An 18,675-nucleotide genomic window follows, 5' to 3' on the forward strand; every position below is an offset into this window, starting at 1 on the left:
GCAGGATTTGGAGTGTGGCAGTGGATTCACTTTAAGCTTGGCCTCTATCCACACACTTGGTGGCATTCCAATCTTGAGCCAGTTTCCTTATCCAGAAATCAAAAATGGTGCTTCTTTGTTGTAAGGTTCTGTGAGGAGAATGTCCAAGTCCCTGGAAAAGTGAAGAAGTGCTGTCCATTCAACAAACATAGAGTTTGAGAAATCAGCACCCTCTAAGAAAGATTTTGATCCGAAGTCTTATGCATATGTGTGTGTATTGAAAACCTGCCATGTCTCTGTTTCATTTAACATCGCATCTAGTGTCTGTTCATGTTCTGTGTACCTCATTATTATCTTCATTTTGCCTCCCAGGAAGCTTAGTCTTCAGAAGTTAAACATCTGGGGTTGCTATGGGGCTTCTCAGGTGGCGCTAGAGGTAAAGAACCCGCCTGCCAATGCAGGAGACACGTGTTCTATCCCTGGTTTGGGAAGATCCCCTGGAAAAGGGCATGGCAACCCATCCAATATTCTTATCTGGAGAATCCCATGGACAGAGGAGCCTGCCAGGCTATAGACCATAGGATCACAAAGAGCTGGACACAACTGAAACAACTTAGCACACAGTGTTGCTTCGCTAAGTGACATTGGCCAAGTTATAAATTATTCTTTTTGCTCTTTTGGATCCTCTGTCTCCTCACCCTATACATACAGTTTCAATGTCAGTTGTTATATTTTTCCTATTTTGAAGGGCATCTAAATATTAGAAAAGCCATTCTTGCTTGAAAGGGATTATCTTATTTTTGCTAAATAAGTCTGAATCTAAACCAAAACCTATTGGTGCCTGAGCTGTACAGGGCAAATTAAAAATCTAGATTGATCTAAAGGAGGCTTTATTCTCCTGCCTTCCTTTACCCATTAATGCTTAGCAAGTGTTTGGAGTCTGAATGGATCGGTCTGGCTCCAGGGTGATCTATGGATCTGAGCTGAGCTGAGATCTCTGACTTTGTTCCATGAATTGGGCTCTTTTAGCACCATCCCTAAAGTTTGTTTCCATGAGAAGATACGAGTACAGCCAGGAGGCTCCAAGTCCGGGCATTTGGAAAAGAAAACAAAAGCCAAGTCATATTTCAGCCCACATCTTTGGACTTGCAATGTAGGCTCTATAAAAATATATATTGCTTGGGGCAGTAAAGGACAATGAGGTCTCAGAATGACTGCCAACATTTAGACAGAATTTAGAAAGAAGAAAACAAAAGGGGAAGTTATAAAAGGTGTGTGTTCCTGGGGCTTCTATCTGAAGAGTTGCTCCTGGCAGATGCAGCTCTAGGTGAAAGAGTTGAGCAGAATCACAATGGGCCTCTTTATCCTCCGGGCTCACCCTGCTCAACAGCTTAACTGTTACATTCCTTGTGTTTCTGAAAAACTCCAAGGGTTTTTCCTAATCCGGGGCTAGAGGCTCAGCCTGAAAGAGCCATTCCACGGAGGTTCTGCCAAATGGAATGTCTTTTGCTTAAGCTGTCATAAAGCTTTGCTTTGAGGGAGCAGCGCTATAGTGGTGTCTTTGTGAGTTTCCTCTGCACCTTGCCTCAAAAGAATTCCAAGAACACTGGGGCCATGATCTTCAGTTTATGTCTATGAGAAGTTACATAATACTTTGGTCACTTGATGTCAAGAGCCAACTCGTTGGAAAAGACCCTGATGCTGGGAAAGATTGAGGGCAGGAGGAGAAGGGTGTGACAGAGGATGAGATGGTTGGATGGCATCACTGACTCAATGGACATGAGTTTGAGCAAACTTCGGGAGATGGTGATGGACAGGGAGGTCTGGTGTATTGCAGTCCATGGGATCACAGGGAGTCGGACACATCTTAGCGACTGAATAACACAATCCACTTGCTTGTGGCTGGCACACACATGTTTATCTAAACAGTTTCCCTCCCAGTGTGTGGAATTGTGTGTCTGCACTGGAGGTCACTAATACCTATGGGCAGCCCATGTGGGTGAATACTGCAGACACTCCATAGGTCTGGTATAGTCTGAATAAGAGTGGCAGTGATTTTAAAGACTGTGCTTGGTGGCTGCTGGGGCTCCTGCTGGGGCTGCCAGCCCTGGCTGATGGACTGCTCAGACCTGCAGACCTAGGTTTAAGAGGCAAAGCTGCTGGGGCCTTTGGGAAACCAGGAGACTTTCCAGGGGACAAAGAGCATAGGTTAAACCTTTTATTTTTGCTTAATGCATATGGAGATTCTCCTATGTCCTGAGACATGCAATCAAGAAACATTAAAATGGAAGAAATAAGAAAATGACACTCTGCATGACAATCTTGACGATAATCTCCTGAATTGAGATCTTTTGCCATTAATGCACATCGCAGTGTTTCTGTAACTCTTCAGAAAGCAGTTCCACTCTCATCTACTTTGACAGATTCAACATGGCCCCCACGGATGAGCGATTTCAGAGAAAGCTTGACTCTTTCCACGGGTATCAAAAATGCCCCGTGTTTGCTCACCTTTGCTGGGTCCTGGCTTCTTTATCTGGCATATATGGGTCACTCTATCTCCTTTATACCTTGTCAGATGTGTGTGAGGATAGATGTATTGAACTTCTGGGAGAGAAGCGGGCTTGTATGTGTCTTGTGAAGACATTGCCTCTTTTTCTGTGTAATGAGATGCAGAGAACCGAGAACCTTCTTGAGGTCAGCAGAATTTCTCTTTAAAACACAGCGCTGGATTCCCTCTGACTGCAGAGAAGTTGGCATTATCCGACAGAAATGAGCAAGACAATTTCCTTGTGCAGGAAAGGGAGGATCCAAAGAGAAGGGATGGGATGACTGTGGACAGGGCTGGGCGGGTGGGAGGTTCACCTCCTGCCAGGAACACTTTGCCCCAGGGCATCCTGCCCCCAGCAGAACCCAAGCCTGGCCGCCCCTGCTTACTGAAACCACGCTTCAGTCCTGCTTACTCCTGGCTCTCAGGGCGTAGCTGGGAGTGAGGGCTGAAGGCTTGAATGGAGGAAATGAGGTTGAGGGATTTCAGGCAGGCACCTTAGGAGGATGGAGGTGAGACTGTAGTTCTTAGTTTTTGTTGTTCTTGTTTTTAGATTCTTCTTATATCTTTTCTTTTTAATTATTTTTAACTGAAGGATAATTACAGTACTGTGTTGGTCTCTGCCAAACATCAACCTGGGTCAGCCACAGGTGTGCCTATGTCCCCTCCCTCTTAAACCTCCCTCCCATCTGCTACCCCATCCCACCCCCTAGGTGGTCACAGAGCCCTGTTTGCGCTCCCCGCGTCATCCAGCAGGTTCCCGCTGGCTGGCTGTTTCCCACGTGTTAGTGTGTGCACTTCCGTGCCGCTCCCTCCGTTTCTCCCACCCTCTTCTTGTTTCCACCCCTCCCACCCCCAGCCCCGTGCCCATAAGTCTGTTCTCTGTGTCTGCGTCTCCACTGCTGCCCTGCACATACGTTCATCAGTATCATCTTTCTAGATTCCATATAAATGGGCTAATATGTGATACTTGTTTTTCTCTTTCTGACTTACTTCACTCGGTATAGTAGACTCTGGGTCCATGCATCTCATCAGAACTGACTCAAATGCATTTCTTTTTATGGCTGAGTAACATTCCATTATGTGTAAGTGTACCCCAGCTTCTTCACCCTTTCATCTGGTGATAGACATCTGTGTTGCTCTCATGTCCTAGCTTCTGTAAATAGTGCTGCAGTGAACACTGCGGTACATGTTTCGTTTTCAGTATGGTTTTCTCTCACATCTTCCCATGATACAGCTGTAAGCCTGAAGATGGGTGGGATACAACCTTGGAGAAAGATGGAATTTAGCCAGAAAGACTCTAAACTTTGCACCCTGGATGCTCAATCTTTAATGCCCCTGTGATCTTCAAACTTTAATGTCCCTAAACAAATTTTAAAAAAAATGTACCCCTGTTTGCAAGTTTTAATTTACCATCTAAAATCTTCCACATGTTTATAATAAGTATGCCATTTCCACAACATTGTAAATATTGACATTAAAAACACATTACTCCTTTAATGCATCTAATGAACTTTAAATACCAGAGCAATTTGATCCATCATCTATTAAACACATGAACAAGTATTTAAACCCTCAGTTTTATATGGTTCCATTTTATTCTTGAACTTATAGTTTCATTCCAATTTCCCCACCAAATATCCTTATGGATTCTTTTTTATGCATGAAAGCCTTTTATTGGCCATTTTGTCATAATTTAGGTGACAAAAATACATGCGTGTGTGCATGCTTAGTGGTGTCTGACTCTTTGTGACCCCATGGACTGTAGCCCACCAGGTTCCTCTGTCCGTGGAGTTTTCCAGGCAAGAATATTGGAGTGGGTTTCCATGTCCTCCTCCAGGGGATCTTCCCCACCCAGGGCTTGAACCTGTATCTGTCTCCTGCATTGATGGGTGAATACTATACCACTGACCCACCTGGGAAGGCCACAAAAATGTGTATGAAGACTTTCATTTTTAATGACCAGTGGCCTTAAGTTTCTAGACATTAAGAGATTTGGTTGAGTTATCATCATAATTATTAGTAATATACAGAAATAGGCAGTAAATCAAAATAATAATCAGATAATATATATAACAATTTTTGATGAATATGAAAGATGAGGCAAATAATATTTTTGGAAATCCATCTCATATTTTTCAATTAGCCTGTATTCATTAATCAATATTATTTAGTGCTAAAATAAGGAATAAAGTTAAGGTTCAGAATCAGTTCTATTACTGCTTTTTTATTTTTATAAATATAAGAAATGAGAAACACTATTCACAATAAATCAATGGATGGGAAAGGAAAGCGTTTTATTACTACAACTCATATCTCGTTATTTGCCTAAAATCACATTTGGTCTCTTATCAAAATTTCTTTTTACTCTTCTCTCAGTTGAGAATTCTTTTTAGTTTGTCCCCCTTCAGTGGTTTGAAAAGAATTAAAAACCAGCGGACTTACAAAAGAATTTATTTCCCAGTCACTAGAGACATTCATTTTCAACACCTATACTAACATTTCATAGAGTTTGTTCATTTGTGGTCTGTAGGTTTTCTCTCCTGAGGTTTAGAATTAGTGAAACATTTGTCTTCCCCTTTGAGAGTGGCAGCGTGTGTGTGTGTGCTGTACCACAGGGGGTTCTCAGTGTTGGAAAAAATCTGTAAGAGAGTTAAGGATCTGCATAAACCTTCAAAACTATCCTTGCTAGGTTCCAGGATTGCGTGTATTTCCAAAGTTATATGGACCTTAGGTTGAAATCATTTCAGTGGTCACTGAAGTTTCTCTCTGCCTATTACATTGCATGAGAATTCTAGGCTATCACCCTTTAGAAGGAGTGAGAAACATCCTGAGCTGTATGTAAAACTGAAAGACCCCAGCTTTTAGCTTACAACCCTAGCCACAGCTCTGCCACCGTAAGCAAAGTACTAGACCCTAGATAACAGCCACACCCAGCTAGTCATGCAGAAGCACCAGCAAGATATCGGCGGTTACGGGCAAGAAAAACACCCTTAGGCAGGGAACCAGATGTTAGGAGCCCTAACATCTGAGTAGCCAGGATAGGCCTGAGACCTTGCTTAGGCCTAAGTTTGATTTCCTGGAGAGAGGGTGGAGGCTAAGTCCACAGAAACTCCTCCCTAAGAAGAGTCCCGCGGGCGCCAAAAGTCGAGCCAATCAGAGTAAAAAGGGAAATCCCCCAGAAAAAACCCCGCGCGCGTATAAACTGGCCAATGAGCTTCCGTGCGTGCATGAACTGGCCATTGAGCTTCTGCCAGCTTGATCTTTTGAACAGAAATAGGTGCTTATGTATCCTGGAACCTGTCCCCGCCATATTTGGTTTTCTTTTAAACCAACCAATGAAAACCCTGTAACCAAGCTTCTCGCTTCTGTACCCGCGCTTTCTGCATCCCAACCCCATAAAAACCCCCTGCTCCAGCCGTTGGGCGCGCAAGTCCACCGAGGGACTTTGTCGCCCCAGGTACCTGTGTATCTGAATAAACCTCTTGCTGTTTGCATCCGAACGTGAATGGTCTCGCTGTTCCCTGGGAAGGGTCTCCCTTGTGGGAAAGATACTCCACGGAGGTCTTTCAAAACGTGTGTTTCCCTGTTGGCAATAATGAAAGAATGGCAGCAATCCCAGACCTATAAATAGTGGCTTGATTAGGTAAACTGTGGTGTAGTCATGCACATGGAGTCCAATCTAGCTAGAAAAGGAATGAGAGAACCCTAATGGGGGGGAAGTAAAGTATATAACAGATATGGTATGGTACTTCCATTTATGAAAGTAAGGAAAATGAATATAATCCCTATTTGCTTATGTTAAAAACAATTGAAGAATAAAATGAAAACAAGCATGCAATGGTTGCCTTCAGGGGAGGAGGAGAGCAGGATGGAGGGAGTGAGCAGAGATGAAACTAGACTTAGGTTCTTGTGCCTTGATTTGGGTTTGACTTTAAAATCATGTAATGGCTTTTGCATTGTTACAAAATATTATGTTGAATGGGAAAGAAAAAGGAAAGCAATTCTTAAAAATCTAAAGCAAAATGAAACAAATAAACCTGCACATTATGTTGGTGACTTGGCCACTCAGAAAGGAATTATTTCCTGTGACTTTAAAACACAACAATGTCTTAGAAATGTCCCTAGTGTGTACATCCTAAAGATGAGAAGAACTGCAAAGACAGCTTTCAGGAATCGTGTTGTTGGTGATGATCTTGAGCTGAATTTGAAATACATATATATATAAGGATAAAGAAAATAAGTTATATTACTAATGTAAGAATCAATATTTTCAGCAAAAAACCCCATCAAATATAAAACTAAAAAAATTAAGTAAAACTCTGTAATCCTAAATTTGAGTTGGAAAAATCAATATGAACTCATGATATATTTTCCTTTTAAAGGAAAGATTTTCCTAGTGTTTTCCATTATAAGGACCTATAAATAAATACTGATCAACCCAACAGAGGTGAGCAATCCTGGCTTCCATCATGTGGTCCCTAAATTCCATTGTCCACTGAAAGGACTCAAGGTTCCTTGAAAAAAATAACTGAGTTAGGGCCAGGACAGCAAGTGGACAAAATGAGCCTAGGATTTTTTTTTTTTTTTTTTCATGTCAGAAGGCAAGAATGCTATCAAAGACCACTGGGTTTGGTGAAACATGCCAGCTTGAAGAGGCTGCTACTGGCCAAAGTTTGAACAGCGAGCATCAAAAACAGAAATTATAATTGACTGAAACACTTCAAATGTGTAAACACACACACACATGCACAAATAGTTAAGTATGCTTCTCAAAAACACGCTTAAACAAAACAAGCCTCTCACTGGTCACATTCAGAGGATGCTAGAGAAGAAACTTGGGCTTCCCTGGTGGCTCAGACAGTCAAGAATCTGCCTGCAACGTAGGAGATGCAGGCTCGATCCCTGGGTCGGGAAGACCCCCTGGAGAAGAGAATGGCTACCCACTCCAGTATTCTTGCCTGGAGACTCACATGGACAGAGGAACCTGGCGGGCTAGAGTCCACATGGTCGCAAAGATTCAGACACGATTGAGCGACTAACACATACACACAGAGAAGGAACTCATTATTCTGAAAACTGGTAGATAAAAGGAGTTTCTATATAAACTGTCACCAGTGTAACTAGTCGTTAACGTAGGAAAGTTCTTATTCATGGAAGATTTCCAGCTGATATATGCAGAGGGAATGCTAGAATTAGAATGTCACCCTTTTGCAGCCACTAATGAAATAATGGATCTCGGCGATGATCATTAGTGGCCACTGACATCCTAAGGTGAAAGGGACATTTGTGATGGAAGGTCAGGCTGACAAGCAGCTTGAATCCACGATAATAGAAGTGGTGGAAGAGTTATCTAAGGTAGTATAATCCAAAGATCTCCAAGGACTTATTTCTTGACTCATTCCTTGAAATTTTTGCCTTATTCCTGTATATTTCCCGTTCAAAGGCTCAGCCTTCAGATTCTTAGTGTATCTCATTGAGAGCTTGGATCATTAACTAGAATTTCTCAGGCAGTGCCTGGGCAAGTTACCTTATCTTCATCTGTGAAATGGGGATCACAGTATGAGAGAGAGGCTTAAATGCAGAATGTGTGTAACATAAAGTGGTGTGTTACATCCAGTGAGTATCACACCCAGTGATAGTCAGTGTCTATTAATTAGGGTTGTTCTTATTAAAATTATTAATCTATCCCATTGCTTGCCTGGCTAGGTTTCATCATGGGGATATTTGCCCAGGAAGGATTTGACCAATAACTTTCCCAGCGTGGATCTCTCTCATATGAGAGAAGGATACAGGAATGCAGGCAGCTCTGAAGGAAAATCAGTATAGTCTAGGCAAATCTATGGGAAATGTGGACAGTCTAGGAAATCAGGCTTGTCCTGTGCTCACCACACACACACAGGGCACAGTCTCTGCATTTTATGTGTATACGGTTGTATTTCATGATGCTTGGTGGGTTTCTATATATTGAATATATCATCTCACTTTAGACACAGCTGTTGCTTAACTCCTATGTTGAAGATGAGGAAACTGAAATTCAAAGAGGTTAAGAGTTTGTCAAAAGTCACCTCAGAACCCAGGGTTTTTGACTTCCAGTTTATTGCTTTTGTTGTTGTTGTTGTTATATCACAGTCCATTTGAAATATTTCAGTCCACTTCTGGAGGAATGCTGTATAAATTTCACCCACACTGGTGATGCCACCCAGTGAAAATCTTAATAAAATTCTTCTTAGCAGTATCTCTGTGACCAACTAATACCTTTCTGATAATTTTCGGTCCAGAGACTTAAACTCCTCAAAATTTATACCAAGGCGCTCAGATTTCTCTTTTGGTAGATTTGGAAATTTCAATTTGAAATGGCTCTTCTGGGTTATGCATAGAATCATCAAATGAGGCAAACAGCCCACATCAATTTGTAAGAATCCAGTATTTACCATTTCACATCAAGAGAAATGTTCCCATATTCCTAACCTCATTTCCTTTTCATTCAAGAAACCAGGTACAATAAGCCATTTCACTAGCTTTTATCAAAAACCTACTTTTTCTCAAAAAAATTTTTGATTTAGAACATAAATAAATTGGGTCCACTGGTTTTCCTTTAGTCATATGTTTAGTTTTTTTCCTTTCGTTGTTTTAAAAGTTTCAAATGTGGTACATGCTCATGAACAGACAGCATAGAAATACATAATAGAGAAAAAATGGAGTTTTCTTTTTGGTCAGTTCTCTCACTTTTCCTTCCTGGAGGAAATCACTGGCTTAATGACTATCTTTCTGGGCCTTTTTTTATGCTTTCGCTTACTCCTTGGAAGGAAAGTTATGACCAACCTAGATAGCATATTAAAAAGCAGAGACATTACTTTGCCAACCAAGGGCCGTCTAGCCAAGGCTATGGTTTTTCCCGTGGTCATGTATGGATGTGAGAGTTGGACTGTGAAGAAGGCTGATCGCCGAAGAATTGATGCTTTTGAACTGTGGTGTTGGAGAAAACTCTTGAGAGTCCCTTGTACTGCAAGGAGGTCCAACCAGTCCATTCTAAAGGAGATCAATCCTGGGTGTTCATTGAAAGGACTGATGCTAAAGCTGAAACTGCAATACTTTGGCCACCTCGTGCGACGAGTTGACTCACTGGAAAAGACTCTGATGCTGGGAAAGGTTGGGGGTGGGAGGAGAAGGGGACGACAGAGAATGAGATGGCTGGATGGCATCACCGACTCTGTGGACATGAGTTTGAGTGTACTCCGGGAGTTGGTGATGGACAGGGAGGCCTGGCGTGCTGTGATTCATGGGGTCGCGGAGAGTCGGACACGACTGAGCGACTGAACTGAACTGAACTGAACTGACAGACTTATACGTTATTGCCTTTTAATATATTTGCTTATGCATACACATTTTATATATTTACAGTGTTTCACATTTTCATTTAATATATCCTGGACGTATTTACATACCACAGGACATAACTCTCCTACATTCCTTTTAAGTGCTGCATATACATTTAACGATGAACAAATTGCTGACCTTAAAAACAATGAAATAAAATATCTTCAACGAAGTATTTTTGCTGATATAAGCAAGTATTTTTCTAAGACTCCTAGAAGTGAAATTGCTGAATTAAAAGACACTTAACATCTTTAGGGCAGACATATTCTGCCAGGCTGCCTTCTGAAAAGGCTGCCCAATCTTAGCCATGAACAACTCTTTCCTCAGGCTTTTAGTACACTGGCTAGTACCAGCCTCTTCATTTCCCCCACATGATAAAGAACGTGTCTCTTTACTGCTTTAACTCACATCTCTTCATGTGTTTGTGGCCATTTGTAGCTCTTCTGTAAATCATCTGTTCTTCATTTCTCTGTTGGATTTCTTGTTTTTAACTAATTTAAAGAAAACACTTTATAATGTATGGATTTTAATTTCTTCTTACATATATGGCAAATATGCCACTTGTTTCTTAACTATGCTTATTTTGTATTTTGCCATGCAAAAGTATTTAATTTTTACCAGGGGTATCTCTGAATTCTGTCCTTTATGGCTTCTTGAACATGTGTCTTATTTAGGAAGGCCTTTCTCTCCTGAGGTTATACAAATACTTTTCTAAGTTTTCTTCTAATATGATTATTGTTTTGTTTTTTATGTTTAGCTCTTTAATCCATCTGGAAATGATTTTTGTATATGGTGTGAGGTAGGTATCTAACTGTACTTTTTAAATGAATAGTTCATTGTCCCTACACTGATTACTAACCCATCATTTCATTTATTAAATTCCAGTATTGATACGTGAGTCTGTTTCTGGACTCTACTTTGTTCCATTGATCAAAGAAATTTGTCTATTCCTATGCCAATAACCCAGTGTGTTCATTCCTGTAGTTTGATATTGTGTTTTTCTGATTGAGCAAATATCCCTTGTTATTCTATTTCAAGTATACCTTAGTTTTTTTAATCAAATGATGAATTTTGGTACTGTGTTGTTAGTTTCCATACATTATGCCATTGAGGGTTTTATTTAGATGGTGCTGAATTTTTAGATTAATTTTGGGATGAATGAGAAGTTTATAACTGAGTCTTCTTATCCAAGGAAAAGACACATCTTTCCATGTCTTCAGATCTTCTTTTATGTTTTTTAATAGTTATATTTACATAGACCTTATAAATTTTCTGCTAAGGTTTATACTTAGGAATTTTAAACATTTTTTTGGTTTTTGTTCTTTTTGCTATTGTACAAACAAGTTTAATTGTCACTGAATTTTGAAGTCATTGCTACTGGTGTGTGAGAGTAACTTGATCTTTGTATATTCATTTTATGTCTGGGTAGCTTACTAAATCACACAATGGTTCTAATTGTTTTATAGCTAATTGTCTTGAACTGAACTGTCATATCATATGCAAACAATGGTAGTTTTGACTCTTCCTTTTCAGTATTTTTATCTTGTTTTTATTCTCGCTTTATTGTATTGGCTAGGATCACTTACAGAGTTTTGCATCAAATCTGTAATAGAAAACACCTTCTATAGTTTCAATGTTTTATCAGTAAATATGATATCTAGTGTATTAAATACAGGAAGTTTACCTTCTATTACTAATAAATTAGAACCGTTAGGAAAGGATGTTGGTAGTTTTTTGCCATCTTTTGAAAGAATAGCTTTTCTTCTTTTATTTTTTACCTTGTTTTTTCTCTTGGAATTTCCGACTTCTTTTTGGGGTAACATGTGATTGGTTTTTGTAATCACATTTTAGATAATTGGAAATAATATGCAACTTTTTAAGGAGGCTGAAAGATACATATATCACTCATATCTATCAATTAAAACTCATTATTTGTATTTTTTAAATGCATCTTTATTTTTGTTGTATTTTGATCTGTCATTTTGCAAAATGAGTGTTTTTATTTTCCTTTGTAATTGTAACTGTCAGTTTTCTTTTATTTATAACCTATTTTATTTTTTATACATTTTTATTGCTGTTAATTTGAGTAAAAATGTTTGTGATTTTTTAATAATGGCAAATTTTATCACCTTCAGATATAATATAGATCGCTTTGTCTTCATTAATTCTTGACTTTCTGAAATTTTTTCATATGTACATTCATATTCTACATTTACTATATAGCATATATACAATATACTTTATACATGGATTGTATTTTCATATGTATTACAGATACTGAACATTATCTATTCAAGTTATAATATCAATTCAATTATATTTTGCCCTTTATTTTATGTATCAATGTATTAAGTATTATGCACATCATATATTATTTTTTTTTGCTGTTTGTTTTGTTTTTAAATTCTTTCAAAATTTTCAATATTTTCTGTTATATCCTTTTAAACATGTCTTTTCTACATAACATGCATCTTGGTTTTTTAACATAACTCTTTTCTTTATTTAAAAGGTAGTATACCCTATCAGTTCTCATTGTTTACAGTGATGTAATTTAAAGTTCTTTTTCATTTTGTGCTTGCTAGTCACCACTATCCTTCCTTCTTTTTGTGGTCTTTTTGTATTGGTTAGTGATTTTTGGTTCTATTTTCCTGAAACTGCTTTGGAAACCATATGTATTGTTTTTATTCTTTTAGCAGCTACATTAATATTTTAGCAAGCACATTTAAAGTTAAACTGTTACAACAGTTGAAGATTATCATTTCCCTTGCAGAGTTTTTATTGGACTTTTAATTATTTCCCTATCTACTCTTCAATTTTTAATATTATCTAAAAGTTTCATTCCATAATATTGTTAATAGTAGCAATGATATTACTATTAGCATTATTAGTGGTATTGTTTACTTTATATCTGTCTTACAGAAATCTTTTATTAGTAATTATATTACATTTAACTAACATAGTACTGACCATTATTTCGATTTAAATTGTGTTTCTGTGGCTTATTTGCTTTTCACTGTTTGTTATGTTCGAACTCATTGTATATTTTAGATTCTGTTTTCATTTCCCTGTAGTACATCATCAATTAATTTTTCTGCTTTATTTTTCTGAAAGGCCATGAGTGGTAAACTCTCTGCGTCTTTACTTATCTGAAAGAAACATCTTAATTTGTCTTTAAACTTGATGCAGAACTGTCTTGATTATAAAACCCCAGGTTGAAAACAACTTCTGCAAATCCATATTGTTATTTACCTTCTAAAATACTTTGTGGATAATGCAAACATGATCTCTTTTTTTAGTAACAAGATTGCCCGTCTTCAGCAACTCATTCTTTCTTAAGTGTTTATGATTATAATTCCTACAACTGGCCCATCATAGAAATGAGAGCTTCAATTCATTGTTCATCATAATAGTTCATTTACAGAGAGCTCTTTTTTGATCAGTGGAAAACAGTTTTCTAACAAGTTTCATGTGTTAGCCAGAAGTTCCAATTTCTGCTGCTCTGTTTATGAATGATGCAGTTAGTTTGTGAGTTCTAAAACACGCTGTGAATTTTCTTCCACTTATGCTAATAATATCTCTAACCTGCTGGGCAGTGAGGATTTCCCTACTCTTTTTTCTCAGGAAAGTAAAGCCTGAATGTCAGTTGCTTCCTCATATCCTGGACTGTCAGATCAGTAGATCCACAGCTGGCTAATGTCCTTGTTATTGTTGTTGTTGTTTGGTCACTAAGTCGTGTCTGACTCTTTTGTGACCTCAGGGACTATAGCCTGCCAGGCTCCTCTGTCCTTAGGGTTTCCCAGGTGAGAATACTAGAGTGGGTGGCCATTTCATTCTCCAGGGGATCTTCCCAACCCACAGATCAAACCCGCGTCTCCTGCATTGCAGGCAGATTCTTTACCACTGAGCCACTGGGGAAGCCCAATGTCTTCCTCGGGTTACTTTAAAATACACTCTCCTTACTGGCTTTTGCAATCTTGCTAAGAATGGTTGTGAACTCACTTGTAGTCCACCTGATTTCTTATTAGCATGTGATCACTCATGCTTTTGAACTTCCCTATCCCCTTCTCTCCAAGCCCTAAGTTACAGTGAGAAATTCAAGATTGCCAGATAAATGCTAAAGCCATAGTTCTACAGACTAGGTGCACATTGACCACACTGTGCCTTAACCTCCTTGGCCAAGGAGTCTAACCTAATGTCTGCAAATCCTCTGAGACTTGTTAGCCTTGCTCAGTGATTCTGCGACTTCCTTCTGGACTCCTTCTTAAGGTTAGTTCTGACTGTAGTACCAAAATCTGAGTCCCTCTCTCCCACTTCAAATCATCTTGTAACCTTTCTTGACCTTCCATGCCAAGGAGCCTACCTTCCCTTAAGTGTGATCTCTAATTGCTACCCTAGCTGCCTCTAACATCCTAGGGCTTGGAGGTCAGCATCTCTGCTGGCCCTTCAACACAAAAGTTGCATCCCATTTGGCTATCTTAGAATAAGATGCATCAAGAGGGCATCTGCAGATGAAGAGTGCAGGCTGATGCAACTGATTCTGGTCATTGGGTCACTCTGTGTGTGCTTCTGTCTTGGCCCCTTTTAGGTGGGAGGACATACCATGCTCCCCATTCGCTGGATGCCCCCTGAAAGCATCATGTACCGGAAGTTCACTACGGAGAGTGACGTGTGGAGCTTTGGGGTGATTCTCTGGGAGATCTTCACCTACGGAAAGCAGCCATGGTTCCAGCTCTCAAACACAGAAGTACGGAAGGGGGCAGATGCCTGGAGGAGTGATGGGGTGGAGGGAAGGGATAGCTAAGGAGTTTGGAATGGACATGTTCACACTGTTATATTTTAAATGGATAACCAACAAGGACCTACTGTACAGCACAAGGAATTCTGCTCAGTGTTATGGGGCAGCCTGGATGGGAGGGACTGGGGGAGAGTGGATACATGCATATGTATGATTGAGTTGCCTGACTTTACCTGAAACTGTCACAACATTGTTAATCGTCTATACCCCAGTAAAAAACAAAAGTTTAAAAAAAGGAAAGAAAGGGGCAGGTGGGAACCTTGACTTGTGGGAGGCTGATAAAAGATACCTGAAGCCAGCACCTAGACAAGAGTGTGCAAAACACTGGGTGGGGTTTGAAGCTAGCAGAGCAAATGTCGGCAGAAGCAGGAGAGAGACCTTCTTGATAGGAAAAAGAAAAAAAGCATAGCTGTAGGAAATGTGCTGTGATTGTCAAGAGAGCATGAAATCAGATGTAAAAATTGAGATGCAAGGCACAGTTCTGTTTGCTCTGCTACCCTTAAAAAATCACAAATGTTTCACTAAGACAGAAAGTGAAAACAGAAAACAACTATGAGGTTTTTCAACTGAGCTGTCTTGTGGAAACACCTACTCCTAAGCACACCAGATCATCTGGGTCCCCAGAGGCTTTAGGCAGGCCAGGCCCAGAGATGTGCTGCAACGTGAATGGGGAAGGCAAATTTCACGTACTTGGTAGAGCTGTGTGTGGACTTCCGGGAGTAAGATGAATCATAATAGTAAATGTAGTAATATACACATTATGCATTTAGCCATCAAATTGAATAAAGCTCACATTTAAAGCCAGGCATTTTCTGAAGCACATTAGACTGTATTAACTCAGTATTTTTCACACAAACACTTGTTGAAATTCAAGACAAAGGAAGGGGGGCTGCTTGGGGTTCTGGAGTGGATTGGCCTGGTCTCGGAGGTGAAAGCTTCCGCCTGGAGAAGGCCTGGGCTGTGGTCCAGGGCAAGATGCTTCTCAGTGACTTGTGTCGCCCCAGGGAGCTCAGTCCAGTTTGTAGACAGTAAAGGGCTGGGTCTCCCAAGCCAGCAGACCTATAAAAGTTTGCAGTCTATGGTCTGTTTTCTGGGAAAACATGAACATGAGGACCTTTTAATATTAGAATCCTATCTGAATATTCCAGAAAGTGTCTTTCTTTTTGGAAGCTACATTCATGTTGGCTTTCCTGTACCCTGACCATTTAATTAAGTGAATATCAAAGGCTGAAAAGAAGACATTTCTTTAAATTTATAATATGTTATCATTTGGAAATGGAATGGGTCCTGACGACATTTCCCAAAGCAGGAAAATACACTTTAACAACCTTTTCTAAAAAAAAAATGAAAGTGTGTATATCAAAACTCATTTGTTTTGGTGCTTCATAAGCTTCCCTGGTGGCTCAAATGGTAAAAATAACTGCCTGCAACTTAGGAGACCTGGGTTCGATCCCTGGGTCAGGAAAATCCCCTGGAGAAGGGCATGGCAACCCACTCTAGTATTCTTGCCTGGAGAATTCCATGGACAGAGGAGCCCAGTGGGCTACAGTCTGTGGGACTGCAAAGAGTTGGACATGACTGAGGGGCTAAGATATACACACACCAAAGTATTGTTTTCCAGAGTAGGGGGTGGTGGTAAACACACACAGACACACACACACATGAACGCATATACACATATCCATGTGTAGGCATCCTGGCACATTTGCATGCACTTAGGCATACAGAGCATCCTGATCACAGCCCCCGTGTAGTTTGGTGGCTCCAGTGGAAAGCGGACTGTGGGCTGAGGCCTCTATTGGTCTCAACAGACAATCTGTCCTGGATACCTAGCCTGCCTCAGCATTGCAAACAAGGTCATTTCTGACACTCCTTAGTCAGGCACTGGCCTTGAAGATGGGCTTCCTACCCCCCGCCCCCAGTTACCTTGTCCACTCCACCCACCCCAGCAATCAAGTCCTAGAAGTCACCGAGCACGAATTTCTCTACCAAACTGGCAATCTGGAGAGGAGGAGACATCCCGGTGCTTTTAATATCTGCACTAGCAGCCACTCCTTCAGTTTCCATTAGAGCCCTTTTCACGTGGGTGAAGGTAATAGAGGATGGAGACGAGGCTCAGATGAAAGCAGGGAACGTGAGCAGCAGGAGGTCTGTCAGACTGGCTAGGAACAGAGCCTCGTGGGCCTTTGCACACTGGGAGGGCCAGAACCAAGAAAGTGCCGACACGGGGATTGTTTGAGAAGCTGCCCCAGAGAGACGTGAGACTACACTGCAGACAGGGTGCTGTTGGGGGCAGCCTCGGGAGACAAAAGCTACACATACAGGGACTTCCCTGTTGGCCCAGTGGTTAGGAGTCCATCTACCAGTGCAGGGGGCGTGGGTTCGATCCATGGTCAGGGAACTAGGTCCCACATGCCATGCGGCACATTCAAAAAGCAAAAATAAATGAATAAGTAAAAAAGACTACAGACAGACTAATGGGGACAACAGGGGGAAATGTGAAGCTGGCCAAGAAGTTTATTCAGATTTTTCCATTGCATCCTAAGGAAAAACCCAAACAAACTTTCTGGCCAGCCCAATAATACTTTTCACGTTCTCTACTAGAAATGCATGCATGCTGTCACTTTAGTCGTGTCCAACTCTTTGCAACGCCAGGTTCCTCTGTCCATGGGATTCTTCAGGCAAGAATACTGGAGTGGGTTGCCATGCCCTCCTCCAGGGGATCTTCCCAAACCAGGGATCAAACCCAAGTCTCTAGCATCTCCTGGATTGGCATGCAGGTTCTTTACCACTGAACCACCAGGAAAGCACTTGCCTAGCAACCCACTCCAGTGTTCTTGCCTGGAGAATCCCAGGGACAGGGGAGCCTGGTGGCCTGCCGTCTATGGGGTCGCACAGAGTCGGACACGACTGAAGTGACTTAGCAGCAGCAGCAGCAGAGACAATTCTGTGTGTTTTTATCATCACAATTTTTCTTCAAATGAGGAAACTGTAGTTTGGAATCAGTAAACTGCCCAAGGTTACATAGTGAGAGTTAGGAAGAAGTTCAAATAACCTGAGAACTGGAAGATGGAACCTTAAAAATTCACAGTGGCAGCAAAGAAGTCACTCTGAGGAATTGGACTCCAACCACAAATTACAGGCATGGTCTTGAGTTGCCAGTTGGGGATGGTCCAACTATACATTATCTACTTTCTTCCTGCCCCTCCCTGTGGCCTCCCCTTTGGTATATTGAGTCAGACAATCCCTTTTCCTCCTTATTTGGTCCTTAAAGGAGTTGGTCAAGGGATGGTACCCATCTTACAGGTAAGGATCCTGAGATCCTATGAGGCCAGTTGATGTTCTCTGGCCACCCAGCTTGGCAGTGGTGAATTAGGCAGTTGGTCCCAGTGTTAAGGACTTTTAAAGAAACAGAGAAAGTAGAATTGACATATATGTTGTCATTCAGTTCAGTTCAGTTCAGTCGCTCAGTCGTGTCCGACTCTTTGCAACCCCATGAACCACAGCATGCCAGGCCTCCCTGTCCATCACCAACTCCCGGAGTTCACTCAAACTCATGTCCACCGAGTTGGTGATGCCATCCAGCCGTCTCATTCTCTGTTGTCCCCGTCTCCTCCCACCCCCAATCCCTCCTAGCATCAGACTCTTTTCCAGTGAGTCAACTCGTCGCATGAGGTGGCCAAAGTATTGGAGTTTCAGCTTTAGCATCAGTCCTTCCAATGAACACCCAGGATCGATCTCCTTTAGAATGGACTGGTTGGCTCTCCTTGCAGTCCAAGGGACTCTCAAGAGTCTCCTCCAGCACCGCAGTTCAAAAGCATCAATTCTTCCGCGATCAGCTTTCTTCACAGTCCAACTCTCACATCCATACATGACCACGGGAAAAACCATAGCCTTGACTAGACGGACCTTGGTTGGCAAAGTAATGTCTCTGCTTTTTAATATGCTACCTAGGCTGGTCATAACTTTCCTTCCA

The 18,675-nt window shown here is 41.0% G+C and overlaps 1 protein-coding gene across 5 annotated transcripts in view; it reads left to right on the plus strand.

The window, feature by feature from the left end:
• The window catches only part of NTRK3 (neurotrophic receptor tyrosine kinase 3), a 436,755-nt gene that overhangs the window by 407,029 nt on the left and 11,051 nt on the right, over positions 1-18,675 (plus strand). For 4 of the 5 annotated variants that reach the window (XM_088829672.1, XM_088829668.1, XM_088829669.1 and 1 more), the window contains 2 exons: positions 10,662-10,703; positions 14,490-14,648. In XM_088829672.1, coding sequence (XP_088685798.1) covers positions 10,662-10,703; positions 14,490-14,648 — 201 coding nt within the window. The remainder of the gene's footprint in view (positions 1-10,661; positions 10,704-14,489; positions 14,649-18,675) is intronic. The other variant, XM_055417762.2, reaches the window with a different exon arrangement.

The sequence above is a fragment of the Moschus berezovskii genome, chromosome 21 (assembly GCF_049115385.1).
Source record: "Moschus berezovskii isolate FMDL1 chromosome 21, NW_MosBer_1.0, whole genome shotgun sequence".
Lineage (NCBI taxonomy): Eukaryota > Metazoa > Chordata > Mammalia > Artiodactyla > Moschidae > Moschus > Moschus berezovskii.